The sequence below is a fragment of the Anabrus simplex genome, chromosome 9 (assembly GCF_040414725.1).
Source record: "Anabrus simplex isolate iqAnaSimp1 chromosome 9, ASM4041472v1, whole genome shotgun sequence".
NCBI lineage: Eukaryota > Metazoa > Arthropoda > Insecta > Orthoptera > Tettigoniidae > Anabrus > Anabrus simplex.
In genome coordinates this window covers 4745449-4768974 of record NC_090273.1, presented here as the reverse complement: position 1 = coordinate 4768974, position 23526 = coordinate 4745449, and the positions used below count along the sequence as shown (strand labels likewise).

The window sequence follows — 23526 nt, the reverse complement described above, 5'->3', positions numbered from 1 at the left end:
GTAACCTATCATTTTTTAAACATTAATCTTTTTTATCTTCCCTCAAAATTGTTATTGTGTATGGCAAATCTAGGGTGTCCTGGATCAGACTAAATAAATAAATAAATAAATTACCAAGCAACCCTGCAGGCTGTGATGTAAGCTATGGATGGTCAAACGATGTTACTTATCCACCGTGCTGGCTGTGATGTAAGCTATGGATGGTCAAACGATGTTATTTATCCACCGTGCTGGCTGTGATGTAAGCTATGGGTTGATGGTCGGACAATGTTACCTATCGACTCTGCAGGCTGTGATGTAAGCTATGGGTTGATGGTCGGACAATGTTACCTATCGACTCTGCAGGCTGTGATGTAAGGTATGGATGGTCAAACGATGTTATTTATCCACCGTGCTGGCTGTGATGTAAGCTATGGATGGTCAAACGATGTTATTTATCCACCGTGCTGGCTGTGATGTAAGCTATGGATGGTCAAACGATGTTATTTATCCACCGTGCTGGCTGTGATGTAAGCTATGGGTTGATGGTCGGACAATGTTACCTATCGACTCTGCAGGCTGTGATGTAAGCTATGGGTTGATGGTCGGACAATGTTACCTATCGACTCTGCAGCCTGTGATGTAAGGTATGGGTTGATGGTCGGACAATGTTACCTATCGACTCTGCAGGCTGTGATGTAAGCTATGGGTTGATGGTCGGACAATGTTACCTATCGACTCTGCAGCCTGTGATGTAAGGTATGGGTTGATGGTCGGACAATGTTACCTATCGACTCTGCAGGCTGTGATGTAAGCTATGGGTTGATGGTCGGACAATGTTACCTATCGACTCTGCAGCCTGTGATGTAAGGTATGGGTTGATGGTCGGACAATGTTACCTATCGACCCTGCAGGCTGTGATGTAAGCTATGGATGGTCAAACGATGTTACTTATCCACCGTACTGGCTGTGATGTAAGCTATGGGTTGATGGTCGGACAATGTTACCTATCGACTCTGCAGGCTGTGATGTAAGGTATGGGTTGATGGTCGGACAATGTTACCTATCGACTCTGCAGGCTGTGATGTAAGCTATGGGTTGATGGTCGGACAATGTTACCTATCGACTCTGCAGGCTGTGATGTAAGGTATGGGTTGATGGTCGGACAATGTTACCTATCGACCCTGCAGGCTGTGATGTAAGCTATGGGTGGTCAAACGATGTTATTTATCCACCGTGCAGGCTGTGATGTAAGCTATGGATGGTCAAACGATGTTATTTATCCACCGTGCTGGCTGTGATGTAAGCTATGGATGGTCAAACGATGTTATTTATCCACCGTGCTGGCTGTGATGTAAGCTATGGATGATCAAACGATGTTATTTATCCACCGTGCAGGCTGTGATGTAAGCTATGGATGGTCGAACGATGTTATTTATCCACCGTGCTGGCTGTGATGTAAGCTATGGATGGTCAAACGATGTTATTTATCCACCGTGCTGGCTGTGATGTAAGCTATGGATGGTCAAACGATGTTATTTATCCACCGTGCTGGCTGTGATGTAAGCTATGGGTTGATGGTCGGACAATGTTACCTATCGACTCTGCAGGCTGTGATGTAAGATATGGGTTGATGGTCGGACAATGTTACCTATCGACTCTGCAGGCTGTGATGTAAGGTATGGATGGTCAAACGATGTTATTTATCCACCGTGCTGGCTGTGATGTAAGCTATGGATGGTCAAACGATGTTATTTATCCACCGTGCTGGCTGTGATGTAAGCTATGGATGGTCAAACGATGTTATTTATCCACCGTGCTGGCTGTGATGTAAGCTATGGGTTGATGGTCGGACAATGTTACCTATCGACTCTGCAGGCTGTGATGTAAGGTATGGGTTGATGGTCGGACAATGTTACCTATCGACTCTGCAGGCTGTGATGTAAGCTATGGGTTGATGGTCGGACAATGTTACCTATCGACTCTGCAGGCTGTGATGTAAGGTATGGGTTGATGGTCGGACAATGTTACCTATCGACCCTGCAGCCTGTGATGTAAGGTATGGGTTGATGGTCGGACAATGTTACCTATCGACCCTGCAGGCTGTGATGTAAGCTATGGATGGTCAAACGATGTTATTTATCCACCGTGCTGGCTGTGATGTAAGCTATGGATTGGTGGTCAGACGATGTTGCCTATCGACCCTGCAGGCTGTGATGTAAGCTATGGATGATCAAACGATGTTACTTATCCACCGTGCAGGCTGTGATGTAAGCTATGGATTGATGGTCAGACGATGTTACCTAGCAACCGTTGATGGATGACATTGACCGTGAGACATATTCTTGATCATTTCATTTTTACAGAAGGAAGAATGATTTTACTTTTTATGAGGGCTACTGTAGTTAGCCTGTGATGAATATGAAGTGCCTAAATCCAGAGTAGCGTAAGTATTAAATATCTTTCAGAAATATGGAGGCCTGCTTGTCCAGTTTTTGAGAATGGACACTTCTGATATGGCGAGCACTTAGCAGCCATGGACTTCCAGAGGCACACGTAGGATGAATTCAACTGTTGTACACCGGGCGAGTTGGCCGTGCGGTTAGGGGCGCGCGGCTGTGAGCCTGCATCCGGGAGGTAGTGGGTTCGAATCCCACTGTCGGCAGCCCTGAAGATGGTTTATACATGGTTTGCCATTTTCACACTGGGCAAATGCTGGGACTATACCTTAATAAAGGCCACGGCCTCTTCCTTCCAACTCCTAGGCCTTTCTTATCCCAGCGTCGCCTTAAGACTTATCTGTGTCGGTGAAACTTAAAGCCACTAGCAAAAAAACGGTTGTACCGTAAAGTCACAAGCGTGGTTCGATGTCTGACTGGGTTCTCACTGCCCTTTAACGTCCCTGTCGGCGTTTAGCACTCTCACCTATACTCTTCAACGGCATCCCTGGACACTGCCGCATACGGATGACGTGATGCACGAGGTGGAAATCTGAAAAAAGAGGCAGGACGACTCAACACCCAAAAGTGAGAATATCTAGAATTTGGCCCCCAAGTCACCCGTTTTAAATATTTTGCATCTCTGGTCACATCAGATAACGGCATGGTGCACAGGGGACTGGTTCGCCCGAATATCTGAAGACGTGTGATTGTTATTGGCGGAAGAAGAGTTAGAATGTCTTGGTCTGACGAGGAAATGAGATGAGAATGTTGTGATGGCTGATGGTAGAGGAGTGGTATGTGTGGGAGACTCTGTAACAGGATGAACGACACGATCAAATGTAGCAGAACATTAGTTGATGGGCCGGTAGCAAAGAGGGGCGCCAAATGGTGTAATGCTATTTTATAGCGCATTTGGTTGTCCTTCCGTTTCAGACGGATCATAACATTTCATATTCTCTTAGTATTAAAAAAGTGTACACAGAGGGTGACCTCCATATCTTGTATTTAAGCAGATACATAGAGTTTTCGGGCCCCTCTGAAGCCCCCCGCGCCTTGTGTTGAATAGCGAACATTCTGCTTGCCTATGATGCTGCGACAGACCAACAACCTGATGCAGTCGAGCTGACTGGTAGTGAGGGAGAGGGTAGCCTACTCTTGTCGGCTGAACGGCCTCCATCTCGCGATCTAACCACCATGGCCACAGGCAATAGAGAGAAGGTAGTTGTACTTACTGTCGGTCTTGTGCGCTGAAGTAATCCTTGCCCTTCTTGAGCCTCAAGCACTCCCGCTGCTTGTCGAAACAGTCGCAGGTACAGGCTCCGTCCCGTCCGTAGCGAACAGAGAACTTGCTGGGGCATCGGCAACTGCAACAGAGGAACAATCTTTATAATGGTACACCCTTCTAACAGGACATTTGTGTGCGGTCAAATGATGAAAGGAGTTCCACGCATTGTTGTGTGTGCTGTGATGTTATCATATGCGATTTTGAAGGTTTAAATTAACTTCAACAGTCCCTCGAGATACATCAGCTCACGAAAGATACTTTTCAGTAATGAAGCAATGTGAATTAACAGTACTTTGAAAATGTAGTGATGTTTTAGGAAATAATATACTGAAAGCTATACATTTGCACTTAACTGTTCGGAAGAGAGTAATAAAGACGAAAAATGATGCGCCAGACAATATACCAAGAAGGAATATGCGACACAAACAATAATGATGAGGTATCGGAACACCACCAGAGACAGGAAACAACTCATCCGGAGGCGACCAGTCGTAGAGAGGAGGACCGTCACGCCCCCACCGGTGGGAGAGAAGTTCACACCCCTACCGGCGGATGAAGGAAATAAAGAAGGAGGCTATACTTTAGAGGATGCAGGGAACAAGAGACGAGAAGAAACAATGCACGCCCAACAGGTTCCGGGCTCCGAGCAGGAGATAGATCCACATGGCTTTATGTGGGAAACTCCATCAAGGTATCACAAAGGAGAAAACCACTCGAAACCTTCGATGAACAGGGAATGACAGGAGAGATCGGGTGCGATGAGCTGGAAACAAAGGGCCGCCTAACGGCCTTCAGACTCAGGGCATCTCTTGGTTGCCGCAAACAAGCCCTACAGCCAGACCGGTGGCCAGCGGGAGTGCTGGTGAGACAGTACCTTTTTCGGAGCAAGAAACACGAAGGCGCCCGGCTGTAACATCAGTCTTAGTAAACTCAAAATAAAAACACTAAACTGGAATATTGAAGGTCTTAGCACAGCAGTAGCGCGCGTTCCAGATAATTTCTTCAAGCCTTACGATATAGTGTTCCTGACGAAAACCTCCCTTACAAAAGATTGGAACACAAGAAACACGCATTACGCGATCAGTACAATGGCGGAGGGCGGCATCACATGTCTCGTCACATAAATTTTCTCGCCCTTCTCAATTTCCCACAAATCAAGACACTCCCTAGTAGTAAGGACCACCATCTGTGTTCTTATATGTGTGTACTTTCAACCGGAGCTCACAGCAGTAAATATCATATACGAATCAAGTCAGTGCTTGGATACTAGCACCCAGAATGACCCAGTCATACTCGCAGGGGACACCCCTTCACAAAAAACCACAGGTGTCTTGAACTACATAGAAGAGGAACGCTTCGCACTTGTAAATAACAAAGCAACTCACACTTATTTCTGTCATAACGGCGCAAGCACTTTTGACCTCATATTTGTGAACTGCAAACGCAAACTGCTAGAACAAAACATCATCGCGGAAGTGGAAACGAAGCACCTGCCAGTAGAAACATTGCTACAAGAACACAGTAAAAAACAGACCGAAAAATACAATTAAGCTAAGCAGAAAGGCAGACTTATCAGCACTTGGCAGAGTCGACACCAGCACAATAACAACACTGCTACAAAGAGAGAATCTCAATGAATCAGCATCATGGATAGAAGGACTCATCCTAAAGACCACTCACACAATAGACAACACAAAACGCAGAGCTAAACCATTGATCAACAAGGAATGTTATGAAGCCAGAGGGAAAGCCCTCAATGCCATGCATAAAGCCAGAGCAACTAAATCAGTGGATGACTTGGACCGCTAAGGTAAGCTGAGGAGAGACTACAAAATACAGATTAAGGAAGCGTAAAGGTCATTCTGGGAGGAAGAGGAAAAGCGTTTAATAGGAACAGCAAGGCAGAGACCGTACAAGGCTCTTCAGACTAAGCAACTGAAATTCGAATGGAGGTTTGGGAAGACATCTAAGCTCAATCCTTCAGGATAACGACACACGCCGGCCGGCAGCAAGCCCCAAAGTGACTCAACCCCCTACGCAGGAGATAGATTTCTTACAGAAGATGAAATAGTCCACACAATTATGAGTACAAAGAACAATAAAGCATGTGGACCAGACAACATCTACAACGAGCACCTGAAAACTACACTTCCTGCACTAGTGACTCCACTCACAGCACTCCTGAATGAGTGCCTGAAACGACGAACTGTACCCGATAAGAGAAACACTCAAAGGTAATAATGCTGTACAAGGGAAAAGGCAACACGGCTGACCCAAATGCTTACAGGGGCATCGTGCTGGAGAACACTCTACTCAAGATCATTATAACACTATTACGTTAGCGTCTTCGAGATATTATCTATGAGAAACTCCCCGATTCGCTGTTTGGTTTCAGATGTGGGAGATCAACTACACAAGCTATACACTGTCTCCAATCTGATATAGAAATGGCCTTAGCAAACCGTGGGGGAAAGCTTCACGCAATCTTCATAGATCACACGAAGGATCGTGACACAATCAATGGATCCATTCTAAAGAAGAAGCTGGAAACCACCTTAGGTTCAAGACATTACCTGCTGCCGATCATCAGAGACCTTCTCACTAATAACTGGGTGGAAATACATGATGGCATAGATAAATCGAGGCTGAGACAACAAACTGTTGGGGTACTGCAGGGGGACCCACTAAGCCCTTTACTCTTCATCGTAGCTATAGCAGACATCGTCGAGACAATAAAATGCGACAAAGCAAACCTTCTAATGTATGCGGACGACATGGCGTTGACCTCAACCTCAGAAAACCTTCAACCAGTTGGTGGACTTGGCATTGAATGAAGGGAAGAAAGTCTCTATGACCTTCGGAAGGGGGTGGGGAAGACCCGGCACTTTCTACACTGGCGAGACGCCGTTAAAGTCAGTCACCAGCTTTTCGTACCTGGAAGTTACCCTTCAGTCACGGAACTGTATTCATACGTCACATAAACGACAGAGTTAGCGCCGCGACGAGAGCCATAAATGACATCAAGTCAATAGGTAAACTCTCTCTGGAAACAGCCCTACGACTGTTCAAACTCAAAGTTGAACCTGTCGCTGGAAAACATATGGACACATCTAAAGAAGAAAACCCTCGAAATGATAGAGAAGCTGAAGGCAACATACTTAAGAGTGAGTATGAATAAATGAATGATTAAAGAGTGAGGAAAGAGAGGCAGTGAAGAATGGTTGGCTAACTGAGGTATGAATAAGAGATTGAGTTGATGGTAGGAGATTGGAAAGTCTGATGGTAATTTTGTAGTAAGAGGCTGAGATAATAAACTTTTGCCGTGTTAAGAAAACAAGGTGAACTTCTTTAGAACTTTGGTCCACATCTCGTCAGGAAGTCTTCTCTAATGAGATATCGTAGAAACATTTCTTACATTAATTGATTAGGCTCCACAAGTGAACAACCTAACCATAATTCTATCTTCATAATTAATTAACAATGAAACGCTTCGATACATTTTTTAAAATTTACTTTACGTCGCACCCACACAGATACCGATGAAGGGACAGGAAAGGGCTAGGAATGGGAAGGAAGCCTTAATTAAGATACAGCCCCAGCATTTGCCTTGTGTGAAATGGGAAACCACGGAAAACCATCTTCAGGGGTGCCGATGGTGGGGTTCGAACCCTCTATCTCCCGAATACTGGTAGCACTTACGTGACTGCAGCTATCGAGCTCGGTCGTGCACTAGTTATTAGAGCGACAACACATTAGCAATACGCTTTTCTTGGAATGAGCTGACACTCTCCAGAAATAGAAATAGAACACAACTGAAGTGTGAGGGATTTATCGAGCTAGGATGGAACATAATGAATACCGATATGTAGAATAGAAGTGGAAACTTTAGTATAGTAGAGAATAATTCGGGAATAATCAAACAGAAGACTAGATTTCACTCACTTGTTAGTGTCCGTCCTCTCGGGCTCGGACTTGCGGTGTCCACCGTAGTTGGCGGACCGTCTGAAGTAGTGTCCCGACTCCACATCGCGGTGCATCATAGCGGCGTTCCTGTTCTCACACATGCATTCCGTGTGGTTGTAGAAGGTGAGCTTCTCCACGCGCTGGGGGGCGCTCGAGCCCACTGTCGTGGTCTGGAACAACACACACAATATAACGAGTAACTACAAAATTAAGTAAGAAGGCTAATGCTAATAAAAAAAAAAGAAAAAGGGGCCAATGTCGGCTGCTAGCTTCATCAGAATGACGTAGTTACGTGACAACTGAAGCACAATATCAAAGCAAAAAAGCTCGATAGCTTGAGCCAAGAGCTGAACCACATTCCCTAAATACGCAGAATTCCTAAAATAGCAGTTTATGCGGTAGGCCTACTCAAGACCGACTACAATATATCAGACCGTAATATCAAAACCAAAATGGAGGACGTCATAGGGGGATCAGTTGCCGACTGTTCAAGGTTAGAGAGTCATCTTAAAAACTTCATTTCGATGCGAAAGCTTCTCATTTTAGATTACTTTTCTCCAGGAACCCCAAGATTTATGTCAAAACTTAGTAGACAATAATTGGAATGATGCACAATAAGCAAAAAGAGGATTACCTTAGCATCGTTTAAAATATCAATAACACAACACTGACATAAAGAAACATGTGACGTGCAATAGATCAGTTTTATCTGACAACCAGCTGGTTAATGTCAGAATATAGGCTGATCCACCATTTAGATATTACATTCAGTGCCCTCAGAAATAACAGCACACTCATTATGTAAAATCGTATGACATGTTAATAGCTAGAGCAACTTTCTGCCTCTCGGTAGCTGTGGGATGCAAGGAGTTCCTGGTCAAATTTAGAGCAAGCTGTAATAGTATTCTTATGAACCCATTCTATCAAAGATGTACATGATGAGACAGAACCATCATGTTAGTTTTTGTATCAACTGATAGGCTCCTGGATATATGTGAGTCCATATCAGAAGCTCAGGTGGATACTGTGCCTTAAGCTGAAACTAATCATTCCAAAGCAAATGTTATTTTCGTACATCTTACTATATCCATATCACTATCACGAATGAAGGCTTCCTCTACAATATTCACTAGGATATAAATCCTATTGGAAGAGGAAAGACGTTTGTAACTGACTCACCAAATTGTGCAGCTTATCCCATACAGAAAGTCTCGGTTGGCACACACCTATTTTCTTACAAAAGACCTCACATTCAAGGTACTTGACACTTCTAAACAGATATCGTCAAGTCTGTTATCATCGTGTACCTTAATAAAAAAGAGCACTATCATCCGCGTTAAGTGGAAACAGGAGTTTGTTCTGAAGTCATCAAAAGAGGATCAACATGTCTCCCTAGAATACTACCGTTTTCTGTTGGGAAGAGACACTTCCTACCCCAAAATCCTGGTTCAATATGTTAAACGGTTTGACCTTAGACTTAACTTTCCCGATAGATATACAGTATTTCTCCCTTAAATCTTTATAGTCAGGGAATTTAAGAACTGAAGTACAGTATCCTTAACAGTATAGTTTAATGTACGCAGCACTACAAATGCTACAGCCGTTACAGTACAACAATAGACTTTGCTGTGTGTATGTTCAGTCCACAGCCCTAAGGCTGGTTGGATCCTCAACAGATCCGACATCAGATGTCATTGATGGCCTAGAAATCACTGAAGAGGCGTAGTAGAGAAATGAGGAGTGAAGTAGTTTCCCGTTGCTTTCCCCACCGAGCCAGACGTTGCCATTACATAATATCAGTCTGCCAAGCCCACTGAAATGCATGCAGCAACCGACCCTATGAGCTACGTTTTCACACCATTCATAGCAGGGACTGGCATTACTAGCATCGCTCATACCTCAGTCACTTTCATATTGTCAAAGCCAAGGAGAGGACAATGAAAGTAACCCACACTACAAGACACAGTGAACTGTCTCGCCAGACTAGAAACTAATTAAAGTTGGTACCACGAACCAGACTCCTGCAGCCAGACCCACCGCGCAGCACTTCGAATCCACGGGCTCCGGCAGCCCAGCCCGTGCAGTGCCTTTCTCTTTCTGACGCGGCAGCGTACTGGCCCACAGCACTGGGCTCATACGGCCCACCGCAGTCCACCGCACTGGGCGGGCTCCGTGGAATAACCTTGAGTAGTTCTCCACAATAACATGTGCGCCGTGCACAACGAAATGTTCACGTCACACTACTATTCGGATCATTCACTCTACGAATTTCCGTGCGCTAATAACATATTTTACAGTAGGCTAATCGCATTTGGAAAGTAAACGGTAGAGTTTTCTCCTGCACTGTAATAATAATAATAATAATAATAATAATAATAATAATAATAATAATAATAATAATAATAATAATAATTGAAAACAAACAGAAACTTTATTATAAACTAATATTCGTTTGCAATTGACACCAAGTTAACTGAAAATGAATCTAAATAACACGAACCATATTCATAGGACTTCATTCGCATTTACTTCAAAATAAAATACAAACAGAAATGACGTGCAATATGCCAACAATAAAAACAAACCTGAATACAGCTTTTACTTAGTGTGCGAAGTTTATTGGTCATTGTTAATGGTGGTGGAATGGAATTACTGTGAATGAAAAGAAGAGCATTAGCTGTTGTCTGGTTGTAGAAGAGAATGAAGCCCGCTGAACTGAAATTTCTCTCTGAAGCTGAACTTGATGCTTGCATGCATATTACTTTCTTACCGATCTGGTGAAATTTTGAATAGTTTGAATAGTTTTGTCCATCTTCTTCCACTCCACAATTTTGCTTTAAATATCTTTCCAGCTCATCTGTTTGAATAGGAGCATCGTGAACGTCAATCCACGAAGAAAACTTCATTACTTTGTCGTGGAGTCTAATGACACGGAAACATTAGAATGGTCGTCATTCAAGCACACCTCGTTCATCGTAGGTTCTGTATCTAATTATAAAAAGACAAAATCAGTTCGACTCCTTTAATCTATACTAATATAATAAAGAGAGAGCACGAATTGTGTTAGTTTGTGTGTATCTGGAGGGTAATCTCAGAAACTACTAGACCGATTCTAAAAATCTTTTTACTAATGTAGATATACATTATCCCTGGGAGACATGGGCTGTATTTTATTTTCAAAACAATTCGAGGTGGGGGAGGCGGGGGAGATATATAAATAATAGACTAATATAGGCGAAATATCGAAATTGTCGTGCAAAGACGAGACTAAGCTCATTTTAAGTCCCTTGACCCGAAGAACAAATCTCGGTAAGACCTACGGGCCCGAAAACCATGTTTTAAGGCCCTAAAACCGACCGTTATGGAGATATCTGCACCACACTAACCCTGATCTCGGAACCGGATAAGGAAATGAACTGCCGTAACCATGGCAACGCCAGCTCCAGGATTCTATAGCAGCGAGATTATGCGTAGCTGCCAACCAAAATCTGCACACATAATCCCTGAGCATATGTACAATATATCTCGAAAACTTAACGTTACAGACGTGAAGTAGTATTTATAATCTCTTTTAAAAATAGACATGTATTATTTTGTTTTCGGAAAAGACACTTAAGTAGGGGGGGGGGGGGGTGAAAGGACTGAAATGTGGGCTGGCGAGAATTCTTAAGGTGAGCATATCTACAGTATATCTCAAACACTTAACACGTTACAGATGTGAAAAAATAAAAACAGGCATTTTGTTTTTGAAAAACCACTTAACGTGGGGGGGACTGAAAAGGGGGTTGAATTAATTTTATTAGGGTACTGATATCTCAAGAACTGAAGGTGTTACAGTCGTGATAATTGGTATTTGGCAGCTCCTTTATCAATAAACACGCATTTGTTTCGGAAAAACCACTTAACGGACTGAAAAGAATTGAAAAAAGCAGGTGAATTTTTAAAATGAGTACCGGTATATCTACAGTGTATGTCAAAAACTTTACATATTACAGACATGGAACTTGGTACTTGGAATGTCCTTTAAAAATAAATAAACATGTCACTCTTTTTTGTTTTCGGAAAATCCACGTAGGTGGGGGTGGAGGAAGGGCTGATAAAGGGGTTGAATTCTTTTTATGCGGATACTTATATCTCAAAACTTGAAGATGTTACAGATGTGGAAATATGTATTTGTAATCTCCTTTAAAAATAAAGAATTTTTTTTCTTTACTTGAGAGAAGACGTTCTCACGTGTACAGTTCTATGTCGCATGGTCATCTCAGCTCCAAAAGGCAATACCATAAACTTGGTTTACAAAGAGTTTCTGGGGTAAATGAAACTCAGTTTTTCAGTGAGGTTTTATACTTCAGGGATTTTCAGATAATGTCTTAGTACAGTACCGAGGAACGATTACTTTTATCAAATTAGGAAATCCACGCGAGATGTCGCGGGTAACTGCTAGTGTGTACATAAAGTTCACTGCAGATCGTACAGCACACAAAATTAACGTATTTCCCATCACCGTCAACTGCAAGCTTGAATACCAACCAAATACGACTTTTAAGTTTAGGATCCGGTTCAGAAGTCTTGTATTTTGCGGTTTTTAGTTCGTTTGTTCCTTCTTTTTTTTACTTCACGATTTTTTTTGCCACGGTTTCCTTTCTTTTGGAACTACAGTCCACATTCGCTTCCGATAACAGGATAGACGGAGAAGTCGTACTGAAAACCACAGCAAATTTAGTCGGCTCCACTCGACCGTAAGCAACGCACTCCACTGACACGCAGTACACTGTACACATTGAAGCAGTCAGCCCGTAGAACTACCATTGCGCTGTCCTTGGCTCACCGCGTATGAATGACAGAGCGCTGGCCCAGACCGGCCCGTGCGATGACGTCACGGGCTTCTTATGTTCGAGCCTTTCAAAGCCCATTGCAGCTTACTGCCGAAGCAGCTCATGGGCTGGGCAAGTCTGCATGACTCTGCCACGAACTAACTGAACCCCAATGAAAAATGAACATTAAACAGCGGTTCTGCGCTGGTCAGCCTTTACAGGAGTTGTACCCTTTATACCTAATAACGCGGGTGAAATAGTATTTCGCGTCCTCTAAACGCAATGTAAATAAACAATCATGTGCGAACCACACATCACTTACGACCACCACGAATTCCACCGTTTTCTCGCCACTCGATAGTCTGAGATATTGTAGTCGGTCTTGGTCTGCTTGCTACCACGTTCATTCTCTGATATCGGAAACTCTTTGGAATCCAAAGTCTATGACTTGAGAATTCTCCTCGCCCCTCCGGATATCTTCTATCTTTGGACTCGAAGACAGTTGATTTCGGAAAACTGTAAGCTGTTGGTTTGGTGGGCACTAATTGATTCGAAGAGTAAAATACATTTTGTTGTTGTCTGCCAGGAACTGAAGGTGATCACAAGATCTGTTACGTAAGTTTGAAAAATGTAAAATGCTTGCTATTTCAAAAGAGGTAATCATGAGTGAGAGCTAATGAGAGATGGCGTTCGAAATACAAGGGTTTGCATTTCACTCTGAAATGTTAAGAGTATCTGCATCAGTACAAGTCGGTACACGGTACGCAGAACTACAAGTACCCGCTTCGTTTGACACATAAAAGTTAATGAATTTACTCGGTGTATCCGTTATACACACGTTGTCCTCCGCACACAATGACAATCACCCTTCCCCTACAATGACGCATTTTCTTCTTAGTCTGTAGTCGACAGTCTGAAATATTGTAGCAATTATATGGCACAATTTCACGTTAAAAGTAATTTCTCTAAGTTCAAATGTTCACGTATTTATAATGAACGGTGACTTGAAAATATATAAACCTCTAACTTTCCACTTGCTCTAAGATACAGAGGAAAAACATGAAGTCGAGGATTTACCTAGACACGTGTCTTATCACCACCACACGCGTATGGCAGCTAAAACATTCCCCAGGCAAACATCTTACGTATTGTTAGCCTCTTAGTGGCAGGGCTGCCAGATTTCTCATAGCGTTTAGCATATAGAGTAATAGGCAGGTTCGACCGATGGGAGTGGGGAGGAGGTTTATGGTTATAAAATAATAATAATAATAATAATAATAATAATAATAATAATAATAATAATAATCGTATGCCTCACTACCGTGTGCAGACATTTCAATTTGACGCCATCTGGCTGTCTGCTCGTCAGTTTCGACGTTCCGTTTTCCTCTAGGCCCACTAGATGGCAGACCGAGTAACCCGAAACTCTCTCGGGCGTCTGTGGGTGAGATTTAATTAATTCTGTCGGTTACACACCAAATGTGTCACCAGAGATCTTTCACATGCCGATATCGTACGGCATGGAGTGTCGAATGGACTTTTTTCCGCCCTTCAAAAATCCGACTACCTCTGCCGGGTTTGAGGCCGACACTCTACCACTGATCCACAGAGGCAGCTTTCATAATGCTTGAGTGTCGTTGTAAGGACACTTACACAATTGAAGGATGTTGATATTCATGTAATGTACAGGTTGTACATTAACATATAGGACAAAAACAATATGATCAAGAGCCGGACCGAAAAGGGGCAACACGGTAGATCACCAAGTGAATCACCACCATACCGAATTTCCCATTTCGCAACAGTTAAAGATTCGTCGACAAGCGTCATTATCTAATTTAAGAAATGTTAACTTACTTTACCTATTGTTTATTACCAGTTCCTGTTAATTTAGTTTCGTAAAAATTCCAGGATGTTACTAACCAAAAATATAATAAAAAGGAAAACAATAGGAACAATACATCGTTCAGAAAAGTTAATAAACAAATTAAAACCGTCCATAGATTTGGATTTTAAATCAGTGCCCTAAACATTAAACTTGGGTTTGTCATATAATTATGGACATACGATTTTATTGGCTTCCAGCATAATTAATAATGAATATTTAACAAATCTACAGCACTCACAAACAGCATCGAAACAGACTAATCCATTTGTATTTTGCATCGTAAAAAATGACTTTAAAATTTGTATGATGAGCTCCTTGCTAATGTAGACCCTGGTGAAACGTAAAAATCGTATTTCAAATGATGACCTATTTTCAATGTTGCCCCTCAAAGTCGCAACAATACAAGTTATTATAAGACAAGTATTCCTTCTCATCGAATGCTTAAAGCAGACACATTTCACGATAAATAGAATTTGAGATGAATTAAAAATTGTATTCAGTCTCGAAAATACGAGAACATTTGCTTCCGGTGAAATGTTTATAAAAGACACGGGACATTTTCCTAAAAATAGTAGAGTCTGTTGACCCTGCAAGGCAAAGGCAGGTCACGTGGGTCGGGTAAAGTGACGCCTTTCCCATCTCGCACCTGAGGACGAGCCCACACAAGTCAAATGATGATGGAACATTCGCGTGACGGAACCCTTTAATCCTGCCCGAAAAGGTAGCGTAGGCCAAGTACCAAATTACAGGCACGATTGAATTAAATTTCGTTCATATTACAGGCTTCCCATGCCGCGTGGGAACCAGGAAATAAGTAACTTGTCCATCGTTCTGGAGAACGTCTAAGCGGCCGATGAGGGGTGTATACTGGCTCGGGAATATCGGCTGAATGTTTTCGGACTTCCACTTTTAAAGCAGACGGCTGCTCAGGGAGTGGACCTCGAACCAGTCGACCCTAAGAGACAGGCATGTCGCGTGCATCATGGAGTCTCTCATACTTCCCCACTGCACTGTATGAAGGAACTGACAGCGACGAAAAGGTATTTTGGGTAGTTCTGCTGAAGACAGCAGTGCACACTCTACGTGGTCGTGTTCGGTGCTCTACGACTGAGCTGCAGTTCGAATCCCGGCCAATGCACGTGCACGAGAGGACCACCCGAAGTCAGGTAAATTGAGAAACACACCTGTCTCGGATGATGTCACCAGCGGCTGGTCTCCATACAAGGACCTCTAATGACGCCATTTGCATACTTGGTGGAATCAGATACAACCTAGCTAATGAGCCGAGCAGACTAATGAATGGACCCGGGGATTGTGTGTCACCGGGTGAACCGAAAGTCTTTACCACATTGGCGGTAAGATGTAGCGAGAGAAGGTCTAATCGCCACTGTATAGAACATTATTATCGAGGAAGGTTTAGAAGAATGAAAGGGGGCAGTCAGTGGCAGTGTGAACGATAAGCCACATGTAGGTATGTTGAGCGTCTCTCGTTCGCATCTCAGTTTTTGTGAAAGTTCACTTTATCTGCAAGTGGATCGTAGCTCCGAAAGGCAGAAAACATTGCACAAGTTTACGACTTGCTGCAAATCGAGACTCTGATACCGTGTCAAGAGTAATGCTCCAAACTGGGAGCCAATTTGGTTGGTATGACTCTTTATTTAGTGGAACTGCTCGACAAACTGATGCATCACATACTCATTTACTAAGAGGAATGCTCAGTTATCCTGGATTAGAATAACCGGTTTACGAACACTTGACATTACTACTTGAGTATAGCTTTTAAAAGTAGGATCATAATATGAATTTATAGGGAGAGGAGTTGTAATTCTTCGATACATTTCCAAATTCTTTGAAATCATTTAAGAAAAGGCTCAATACAATTTTCACGTTGAGACATAAATCTGAGATTAGTATAAGTATCAATTCATCATAGACAGTGAAACAAGACAATTCTTATAAATTGTCTTCGGTAAATAAAACGAAAGCTCTGTAACAAAACCTTACATATTTCAACAAGTTCTGTTACTGTTTCTGTCTCTCGACATAGATAATAGCTATCCTCACAAAAATCTCGATATTCAGATACACGCTGAAAATGATAGAAATTCGCATCAGTTGCACGCCGAGTCATTAACGACTCCCAACATGGATATCAAGATAAACTGCTCCTATCGCTTGTTCGTGTAGGCCTTCCCTTTCCTGTCTCCATTCTCTTCCATTTCTCTCTGATAAGTGTTAATGTTGGATGGTTGTACTTCGTCTTTAAACAATAATCACCAGCACGATTAATGTTGATAGAGGAGCACTTCGTCTTCAAGCGATAGAGGTGTGGGTCTTTCTGCTCCCAAAACAGCGGTGTGAGTGCGCGGCAGTGTGTTCTATCTCACCGCTCCCGGTGGCCTTTCAACCTCTACCCCAAGGAGTAACAATAAACTTAAAGAGTTTTGTCTGTACATTGATCAGAATTTAGAAAGAAGGGTATTTCTGTATGGGTCGTGTCCACAGTAACAAGAAAATGCACTTTTTAATTTTCTGTAATTTCTGTACGAGCGCGTATCACGAAAAAACGGCTGAAGAGAATTTAATGAAAATCGGCATGTAAAGTCGGGAATAAAGAACTACAATCGACTCTGCAAATAATTTTTTTCATCGTCGTTAAAAATGTTAGTTTAGCGGAAGGCGCCTAAAATGTAATTTTTAATTACCTAGGTCATGACTCCTGTCAAAAAGTACTACATTACGTAAGTCATAGAAAATACAATTTCCTTTCCTTATTCAGTTTCACCGGGCCGACTATGATAAGATTGCTGGTGATGGAAGTACAACCATCCCCTAATAACACTAATCGGGGAGAAAAAGTGGAAGGGGTCCGACACTTCGAAGAATGAAGATCTCGGCCTAAGGAAGACAAGGGCCACGAAAGGCGTGAAAATAAAACACTCCCTAGGCCTCCATGCGTAATACTGTCGGGGTCAGAAAAGAACTAAGGGAGGTCCGATAGACAGATGAAAGTGAGGAGCCTGGCACAAGTTAGTGGAAGCACTGCCAGGACTCAGCTAACGGCCAACCCCCCCCCCCCCAAGTTGAGAGCCCCTGAGACCACATTTAGCCGCAGCCTCCACCCACAAAGGGACGACTATAATAAGATAATTCTTGAATTTAGACTGTTGTTATATATATATTTCATATGGAACAAATGATCTACATTATTTAACACAAATATGTACGTAATAAACTAAAAATGGAGTTGATGCTTTCATGAACTCTTCGCAAACACCTGTGAAGCTACGCCGTGTTCTTGAGCTCTGGAACATGCTGGGAAGGATCATCTAATTGGATTTGTCGGGATGATGAGAAATCTCTCCACCCTTCCTTCCAGACTTTGTTGATGTTGAAAGGCCCTGGCTGCTTAATAATGTTATCATCCCAAATAGGCTTCCTAGATTTCAGACGCATGCTTGGTGCATTACTCAGCACAGAATGAATCGGGAGGTGTTTAAAGTCAGGACAGATGTAAGTTTTCCAAGTTTGGGCAGCAGCTTGTTGTCTTCTCACTTGTGGAGGAGGTATACCCGTTACGAGGTATGCCCGTTACGATCCTCAAGGTCTAATTGAGCTCAGTATCCACTTGTATACCATACCGGTGCACACTATTCGGCAACAGAGTAGACCAGTGCAAGGCTTGCCATACGAAGAGTACTTGCATCAGCACCCCATGTTGTGCCGGCTACTTTGCGAATTATGTTATTCCTGGTCCTAAGTTTTCCTGCAATATTCTCGAGGTGTTTTCTGTAAGTCATAGAGCGGTCCAGAGTAACTCCCACGTATTTGGGGTTAGGATTGTTTCTCACCCTTTTGCCGCAGAATGCAATGTTCAGCTCTTGTTTGGAGATTCTATTGTTAAGGTGAAAAGCTGTGACCTCCGTTTTTGACGGGTTTGGGCAAAGCCTCTATTGTTTGAAATAGTTTTCTAGTTTTTGTAGATCTTGTGTCAGGATTTCTTCTCCTTCTTCAAGATAGAATTTTGTTGTTTACATGGAAATAGTGTTGTCTTAACACATGGTTATCGGTCCAAATCGACAAGGAAAATAGTAAAAATGATTATAAAAATCGTAAAGGAACGATCGCTTTAGACATCACAGAGTCTGAAGAAACTAAATGTAAAGTCCTACGATGTTGATAATGTTATTGGTTTTACGTCCCACTAATTACTTTTAAGGTTTTCGGAGACGCCGAAGTGCCGGAATGTAGTCCCGCAGGAGTTCTTTCACCTGCCAGTAAACCTACCGACACGAGCTGACTGGACTGGTCGAACGTGCCTCAACCGTGTGAGCCACTCAGCCCGGGTATTCTGAACACGGCTTTACTTGAATACATAAAACATAAAATAATTAAAATCATTAAGTTCTTCCACATCCATACAAACCCAAAGTGTTGTTTAATGTTTTCATGTTAGGGTTACTTGATTATCATCAGCAAAAGACCATCCAAATGGACCCTTATGTCTCCCAACCCCACGTTTTGGCCAAAATGTGACGTAGCTGAGATGAATCTACTGCTCGAAAATATTGACCCAATTTTGTTTTCATATGGCTTTATGAAAATGAAACGTCCCATCGCAACTTCTGGTGACGGGGGAGGATCCCTCAACAAGGTGTCAGTCCTGATTGAGCCCTACTTTCGTCTCAAACAATACGTAGTTCTTGTCTCCCTCTAAAAACCAAACTCCATGGCGCAACAGCCCCGAAGGGCCATGGCCTACCAAGCGACCGCTGCTCAGCCCGAAGGAGGTGTCGTGTGGTCAGCACAACGAATCCTCTTGGCCGTTATTCTTGGCTTTCTAGCCCGGGGCCGCCATCTCACAGTCAGATAGCTCCTCAATTGTAATCACGTAGGCTGAGTGGACCTCGAACCAGCCCTCAGATCCGGGTAAATATCCCTGACGTGGCCGGGAATCACACCCGGGACCACCGGGTAAGAGGCAGGCACACCGCCGGACCGCCTAATGTCTCCCTCCGCCGTCACAAATACCTAGCGTGACTGCAGTTTATAATTAAGTTTAATCAAATCAAGTTAAAAAGGCATATCGACGGCTTACTTCTAAAACCTCGTATGTCTCAATGATCTTCCTCTCCATTATTATCCTTAAGACTGGTCACGCCTCCGAGCCACGTATAGATATGAAGTCCATCAGAACAATGTTCGTTGTGTTCATTTTCCTGTGCTAATGTGTAAAGGAAAATGAACCCTAAATACATGATACTGTAGGAGTGCGAAAAATTCCCCTGCAAACAACATCCCTACAATACGGTATGGTAGGATCCATTTTCCTTTACACATTATCATAGGAAAATGAACACAACGAAAATTATCGTAATGGACTGCATATAAATATGTGGCTGGGAGGCGTAACCAGTCTTAAGGAATATAATGTGTACAAAGAGCTTTGGGACATACGAGGTTTTAGAAGTAAGCCGTCGATATGCTGCTTATTTGTTATATCTTTATATTATATTACTCCCACAACTTCTGTACAAAGGAGGATTTATTCAGTATTTCCACTCATGTGTTTGAAAATCGACTCAACTCCACCTAACAATTTCAAACATACTTATTTGAAAAATCTTTTGCTGTAAATTAGTCGCATAATATTCTTCTTTATAATTTATAATACTCAAGTGCCCCATACCAAACACTGGCTGATGTACCTGTGCTATGCTATGGAATTCTGATACACTGTCTTTGTGGTTTCCCCAACTGAAGTCAATATTCTTGTTGTTGCTTTTACTCGTTTAGTCGCTTGCGACTCTCCGTGACTCCACAGAACAAACTGCGCCATTTCTTTCTGTCGTGGAAGTCAATATAGGTCATTACAATGATATCAGCAGGAATGTCGCGCTTAAAAGTAATGCAGTCATGTGAAATACTCGATCGTATTCGGGAGATAGTAGGTTTGAACCCCACTGTCGGCAGCCCTGAAAATGGTTTTCCGTGGTTTCCCATTTTCACACCAGGCAAATGCTGGGGCTGTACCTTAATTAAGGCCACGGCCGCTTCCTTCCCACTCCTAGCCCTTCCCTGTCTCATCGTCGCCATAAGACCTATCTGTGTCTGTTCTTCCTGTTTTACGACACTATACTTTCTACTACCTGTTCTCCCCTCCCCGCCCAATGAACTAATTTGTTCGCGACTTCTACAGAAAGATTTCCTTTCACGCCGAGAAGATTTTCAATGTATTCCTTCTATCTGTCCTGTTATTCCTTGGGATCTACTATGAGTTCATATGATTTACACAAAATACTATTCGCTTCCTTTCTAAGATTCTCTGTTACTGAACAGAAAGGTTGTCCTGCCTGAAATCTACCCACAGTGTGTTTTTGGATTCAACAACTGTTCGTTTCACCTATGTACAAGGGCATCAACCCTTGTTTGGAGCCTTCCGCTCTGATTTATTCGTTCCGCCGAGATACTTCCTAGGCATTCCCTTGCTGTTTTACTACAGCATCCCTGTAGGTCACCCATTCTGAACCGGCTGACTGTCTGTTTCCTCGTCCTGGAGGTTCTCCACTCTTATTCGTCTGCAGACAGATTTCACTTTCTCTATCCTAGGCCTAGAGATACTTAGTTCACTGCAGATCAGATAATTGTCTGAATTATCGAAAACTTCCGGGAATAACTGCACATTCCTTATAGATTTTCTGAATGTAATGTCTTTTACGATATAGTCTATGACAGAACTGGTGCCTCCACTCTCCCAAGTGTAGCGACGAATAGCCTTATGCTTTAAGAATGAATCTGTAACTTTTCATCTCAAACTAGCATAGAACGCCAGCAAATTCTTCCCATTCCTATCAGCTTCTGTATCTTCCCCACATTTACCCTACACCTTCTCATATCCTTTAGTTCTATTTTCAATTCTCGCATTTAGCACTACCCTTTCCGTGCTGTTCACCAGGACTACGATGTTACTCAGTGCTTCATGCTCATCTGCACGTTCACATGGTGAATATACTGTCGTAATTCGTCCAGCTGCTAAAGCTACACACACATTCGCTCATTGACGTGTCTAACAGAAACTATGTTGCGTGACCCTACCCCACATTCTGCCTTTTTGTGTTTTAACGCCTATTGAGAATACCTTGTAATCTCCTTCCTCGGTATTTTCTCTTACCCGAACGTCATTAACTCCTAACACACCCAGATTGTCTCCAAGGAGTCTGTGGCCTATAAAATGGAAGTGGGACTCCGTTGCTCCCATACGTGCAAGGTTTGTTCTGAGCGCGCTCCGGAAAAAGATCTGTAAAGAAGGATGCTTCACAGTGAGAAGTAGTTTAGGGACAAATGATTAATGAAGAAAGAATTCAATCGCTTTCAGTCCGTCATAGACTGAGTGATGCACTGATGGGACGTCCTTTAGTAGACAAGTTTGCATGATTGATAGTAAAGAAAAAGAGGAAGCCATTCACTTTGGAATGTGAATCACAGTGCTACCAACCTTATTCCTCAATAAAACACCTCTTTAATCGAAGCTTGAGTAAAAATACCGGATGATATTCTCTGTCATAAGAAGGAACGTGCGGTGTCATTGTTAGTGACGTTGCTAGATGCGACTTCTTTGGAGCAGTGAATCAGGAAGTTCCTCTTCCCGGCGGAACGGTGGGCGAGGTTAGAAATTAGGCAAACGTGATGGAAGTCATTGATGTGGAAATAATTTGACATCGTGAACGAGTTTGGCATGAGTTGCGCCCTTGTCACAGTATGTTCACATGTCTCCCGAAAAGGCACACGCCTAGCTACGCGTCCGAGGATTCGTGCCAATACCTGTTGGCACTTTGGGGGGCGAGTATCCCTAGCATCGGCGTCCCTGATTTCCATCTCCACGTCTCCAGTTCGAGAAACGCCTACGCCTCATTTTTTTAAAAAAATCTCCCTTTTATATTTCATCCTGCCCTAGTTGATGCTCTTGGATTCTACAATACTCCAGTTTCATGTGAATGTGCCACTCCTGAGCGCCGTGTCAACACGTGCCGACGCGGCGTCGATTCAGGAGTTGTTGCTGTTAAACTGTAGAAGGATTGTAAAGAAAGAAATAGTATTAAGCAACTGAGTATACAGTATATTGCATTAGGAATTCAATGGATGAGAAGTGATGCGGAAATGTTCTCAGGAGGGGTAGTATTCATATTGGCGAAAGAAGAATTTATAAGTTACCAAAAAATGAAGGATGATACACATGAATTTCTAAGTGTAAGACTCATCTCTGAAGATAATACACGGAACAGTTTCAGCTATGCGAGGCCTGGTGGTGACCTGCTAGTCAGTGCGGGTGGGGCCCTAATGCTGAAAACGTCACAAACATCTAGCCCAGAGCCGTAGGAATTAACCCCACCGGGAATCGAATGCGGGACGTCTTGGAGTAAACCATTTACCCGGACAAATGGAACGTGTTTACCAAATGTTTACTGTGAAGGGAATGTTAATGACAGAAAACATGAGCAATAACTGACAGGGACGTGGTGCTGGATAAGCTCTGAAGTGATCATGAAGCTGTCTTTGTCGTAGTTAAAAATATATGCCACAGAAAGGTTGTGAAGGTTGGACTACTAGGCAATGAAAACTGCCGATGAAGACCTACAACAAAAATGTTCTATCTTATGGGGCTAAATTGAGCCATCTACACACTGTGCCTGTATGCAGCATGGTGGGCTTGAAATATCCGGGAAACAGAAAGAGAAACGCTAAGAAAAATTCTAGGTCCCAATAGGAAAAGTGGGGAGAGAAGGAGCAGTTCAGTTGATGAGGAAGAGGAGGGTGCACTTCTATGGACACTTACTGTGGATGGACTAACAGAGAGAATCAATGAATTCTTCAGGAAGAGGAGCTGAAATGGTTGGTTCTGGAAGATATTATGGAGAGAAGTTCCGCGGTTTCCAGAAAAGGGAGGTCCTATACAGAAGAGTTTTGAAAAGAAATTGTGATCAGTGTAAAATGGTGAATAAAAATGTAATATAGCCTATGGGATGTGTTTACACCCACTAGACAGTATTGTAAGAGAGAAAGAAGGAAGTGCAGGTTAGAAAGAAATTGGTCGTGGAAGTAAGAATAGATTGAAGAAAGTTATTAGGACCTTGAATTTAACAAAAGAAGATCAACTAA

General features: G+C 42.8%; 1 protein-coding gene across 1 annotated transcript in view; it reads right to left on the bottom strand.

The window, feature by feature from the left end:
* Window positions 1–23526, bottom strand: part of LOC136881212 (uncharacterized) — a 566280-nt gene that overhangs the window by 4302 nt on the left and 538452 nt on the right. Inside the window, exons 4-5 of the mRNA XM_067153938.2 lie at window positions 7648–7838; window positions 3653–3784 (exon numbers count right to left, since the gene is read on the bottom strand). Coding sequence (XP_067010039.2) covers window positions 3653–3784; window positions 7648–7838 — 323 coding nt within the window. The remainder of the gene's footprint in view (window positions 1–3652; window positions 3785–7647; window positions 7839–23526) is intronic.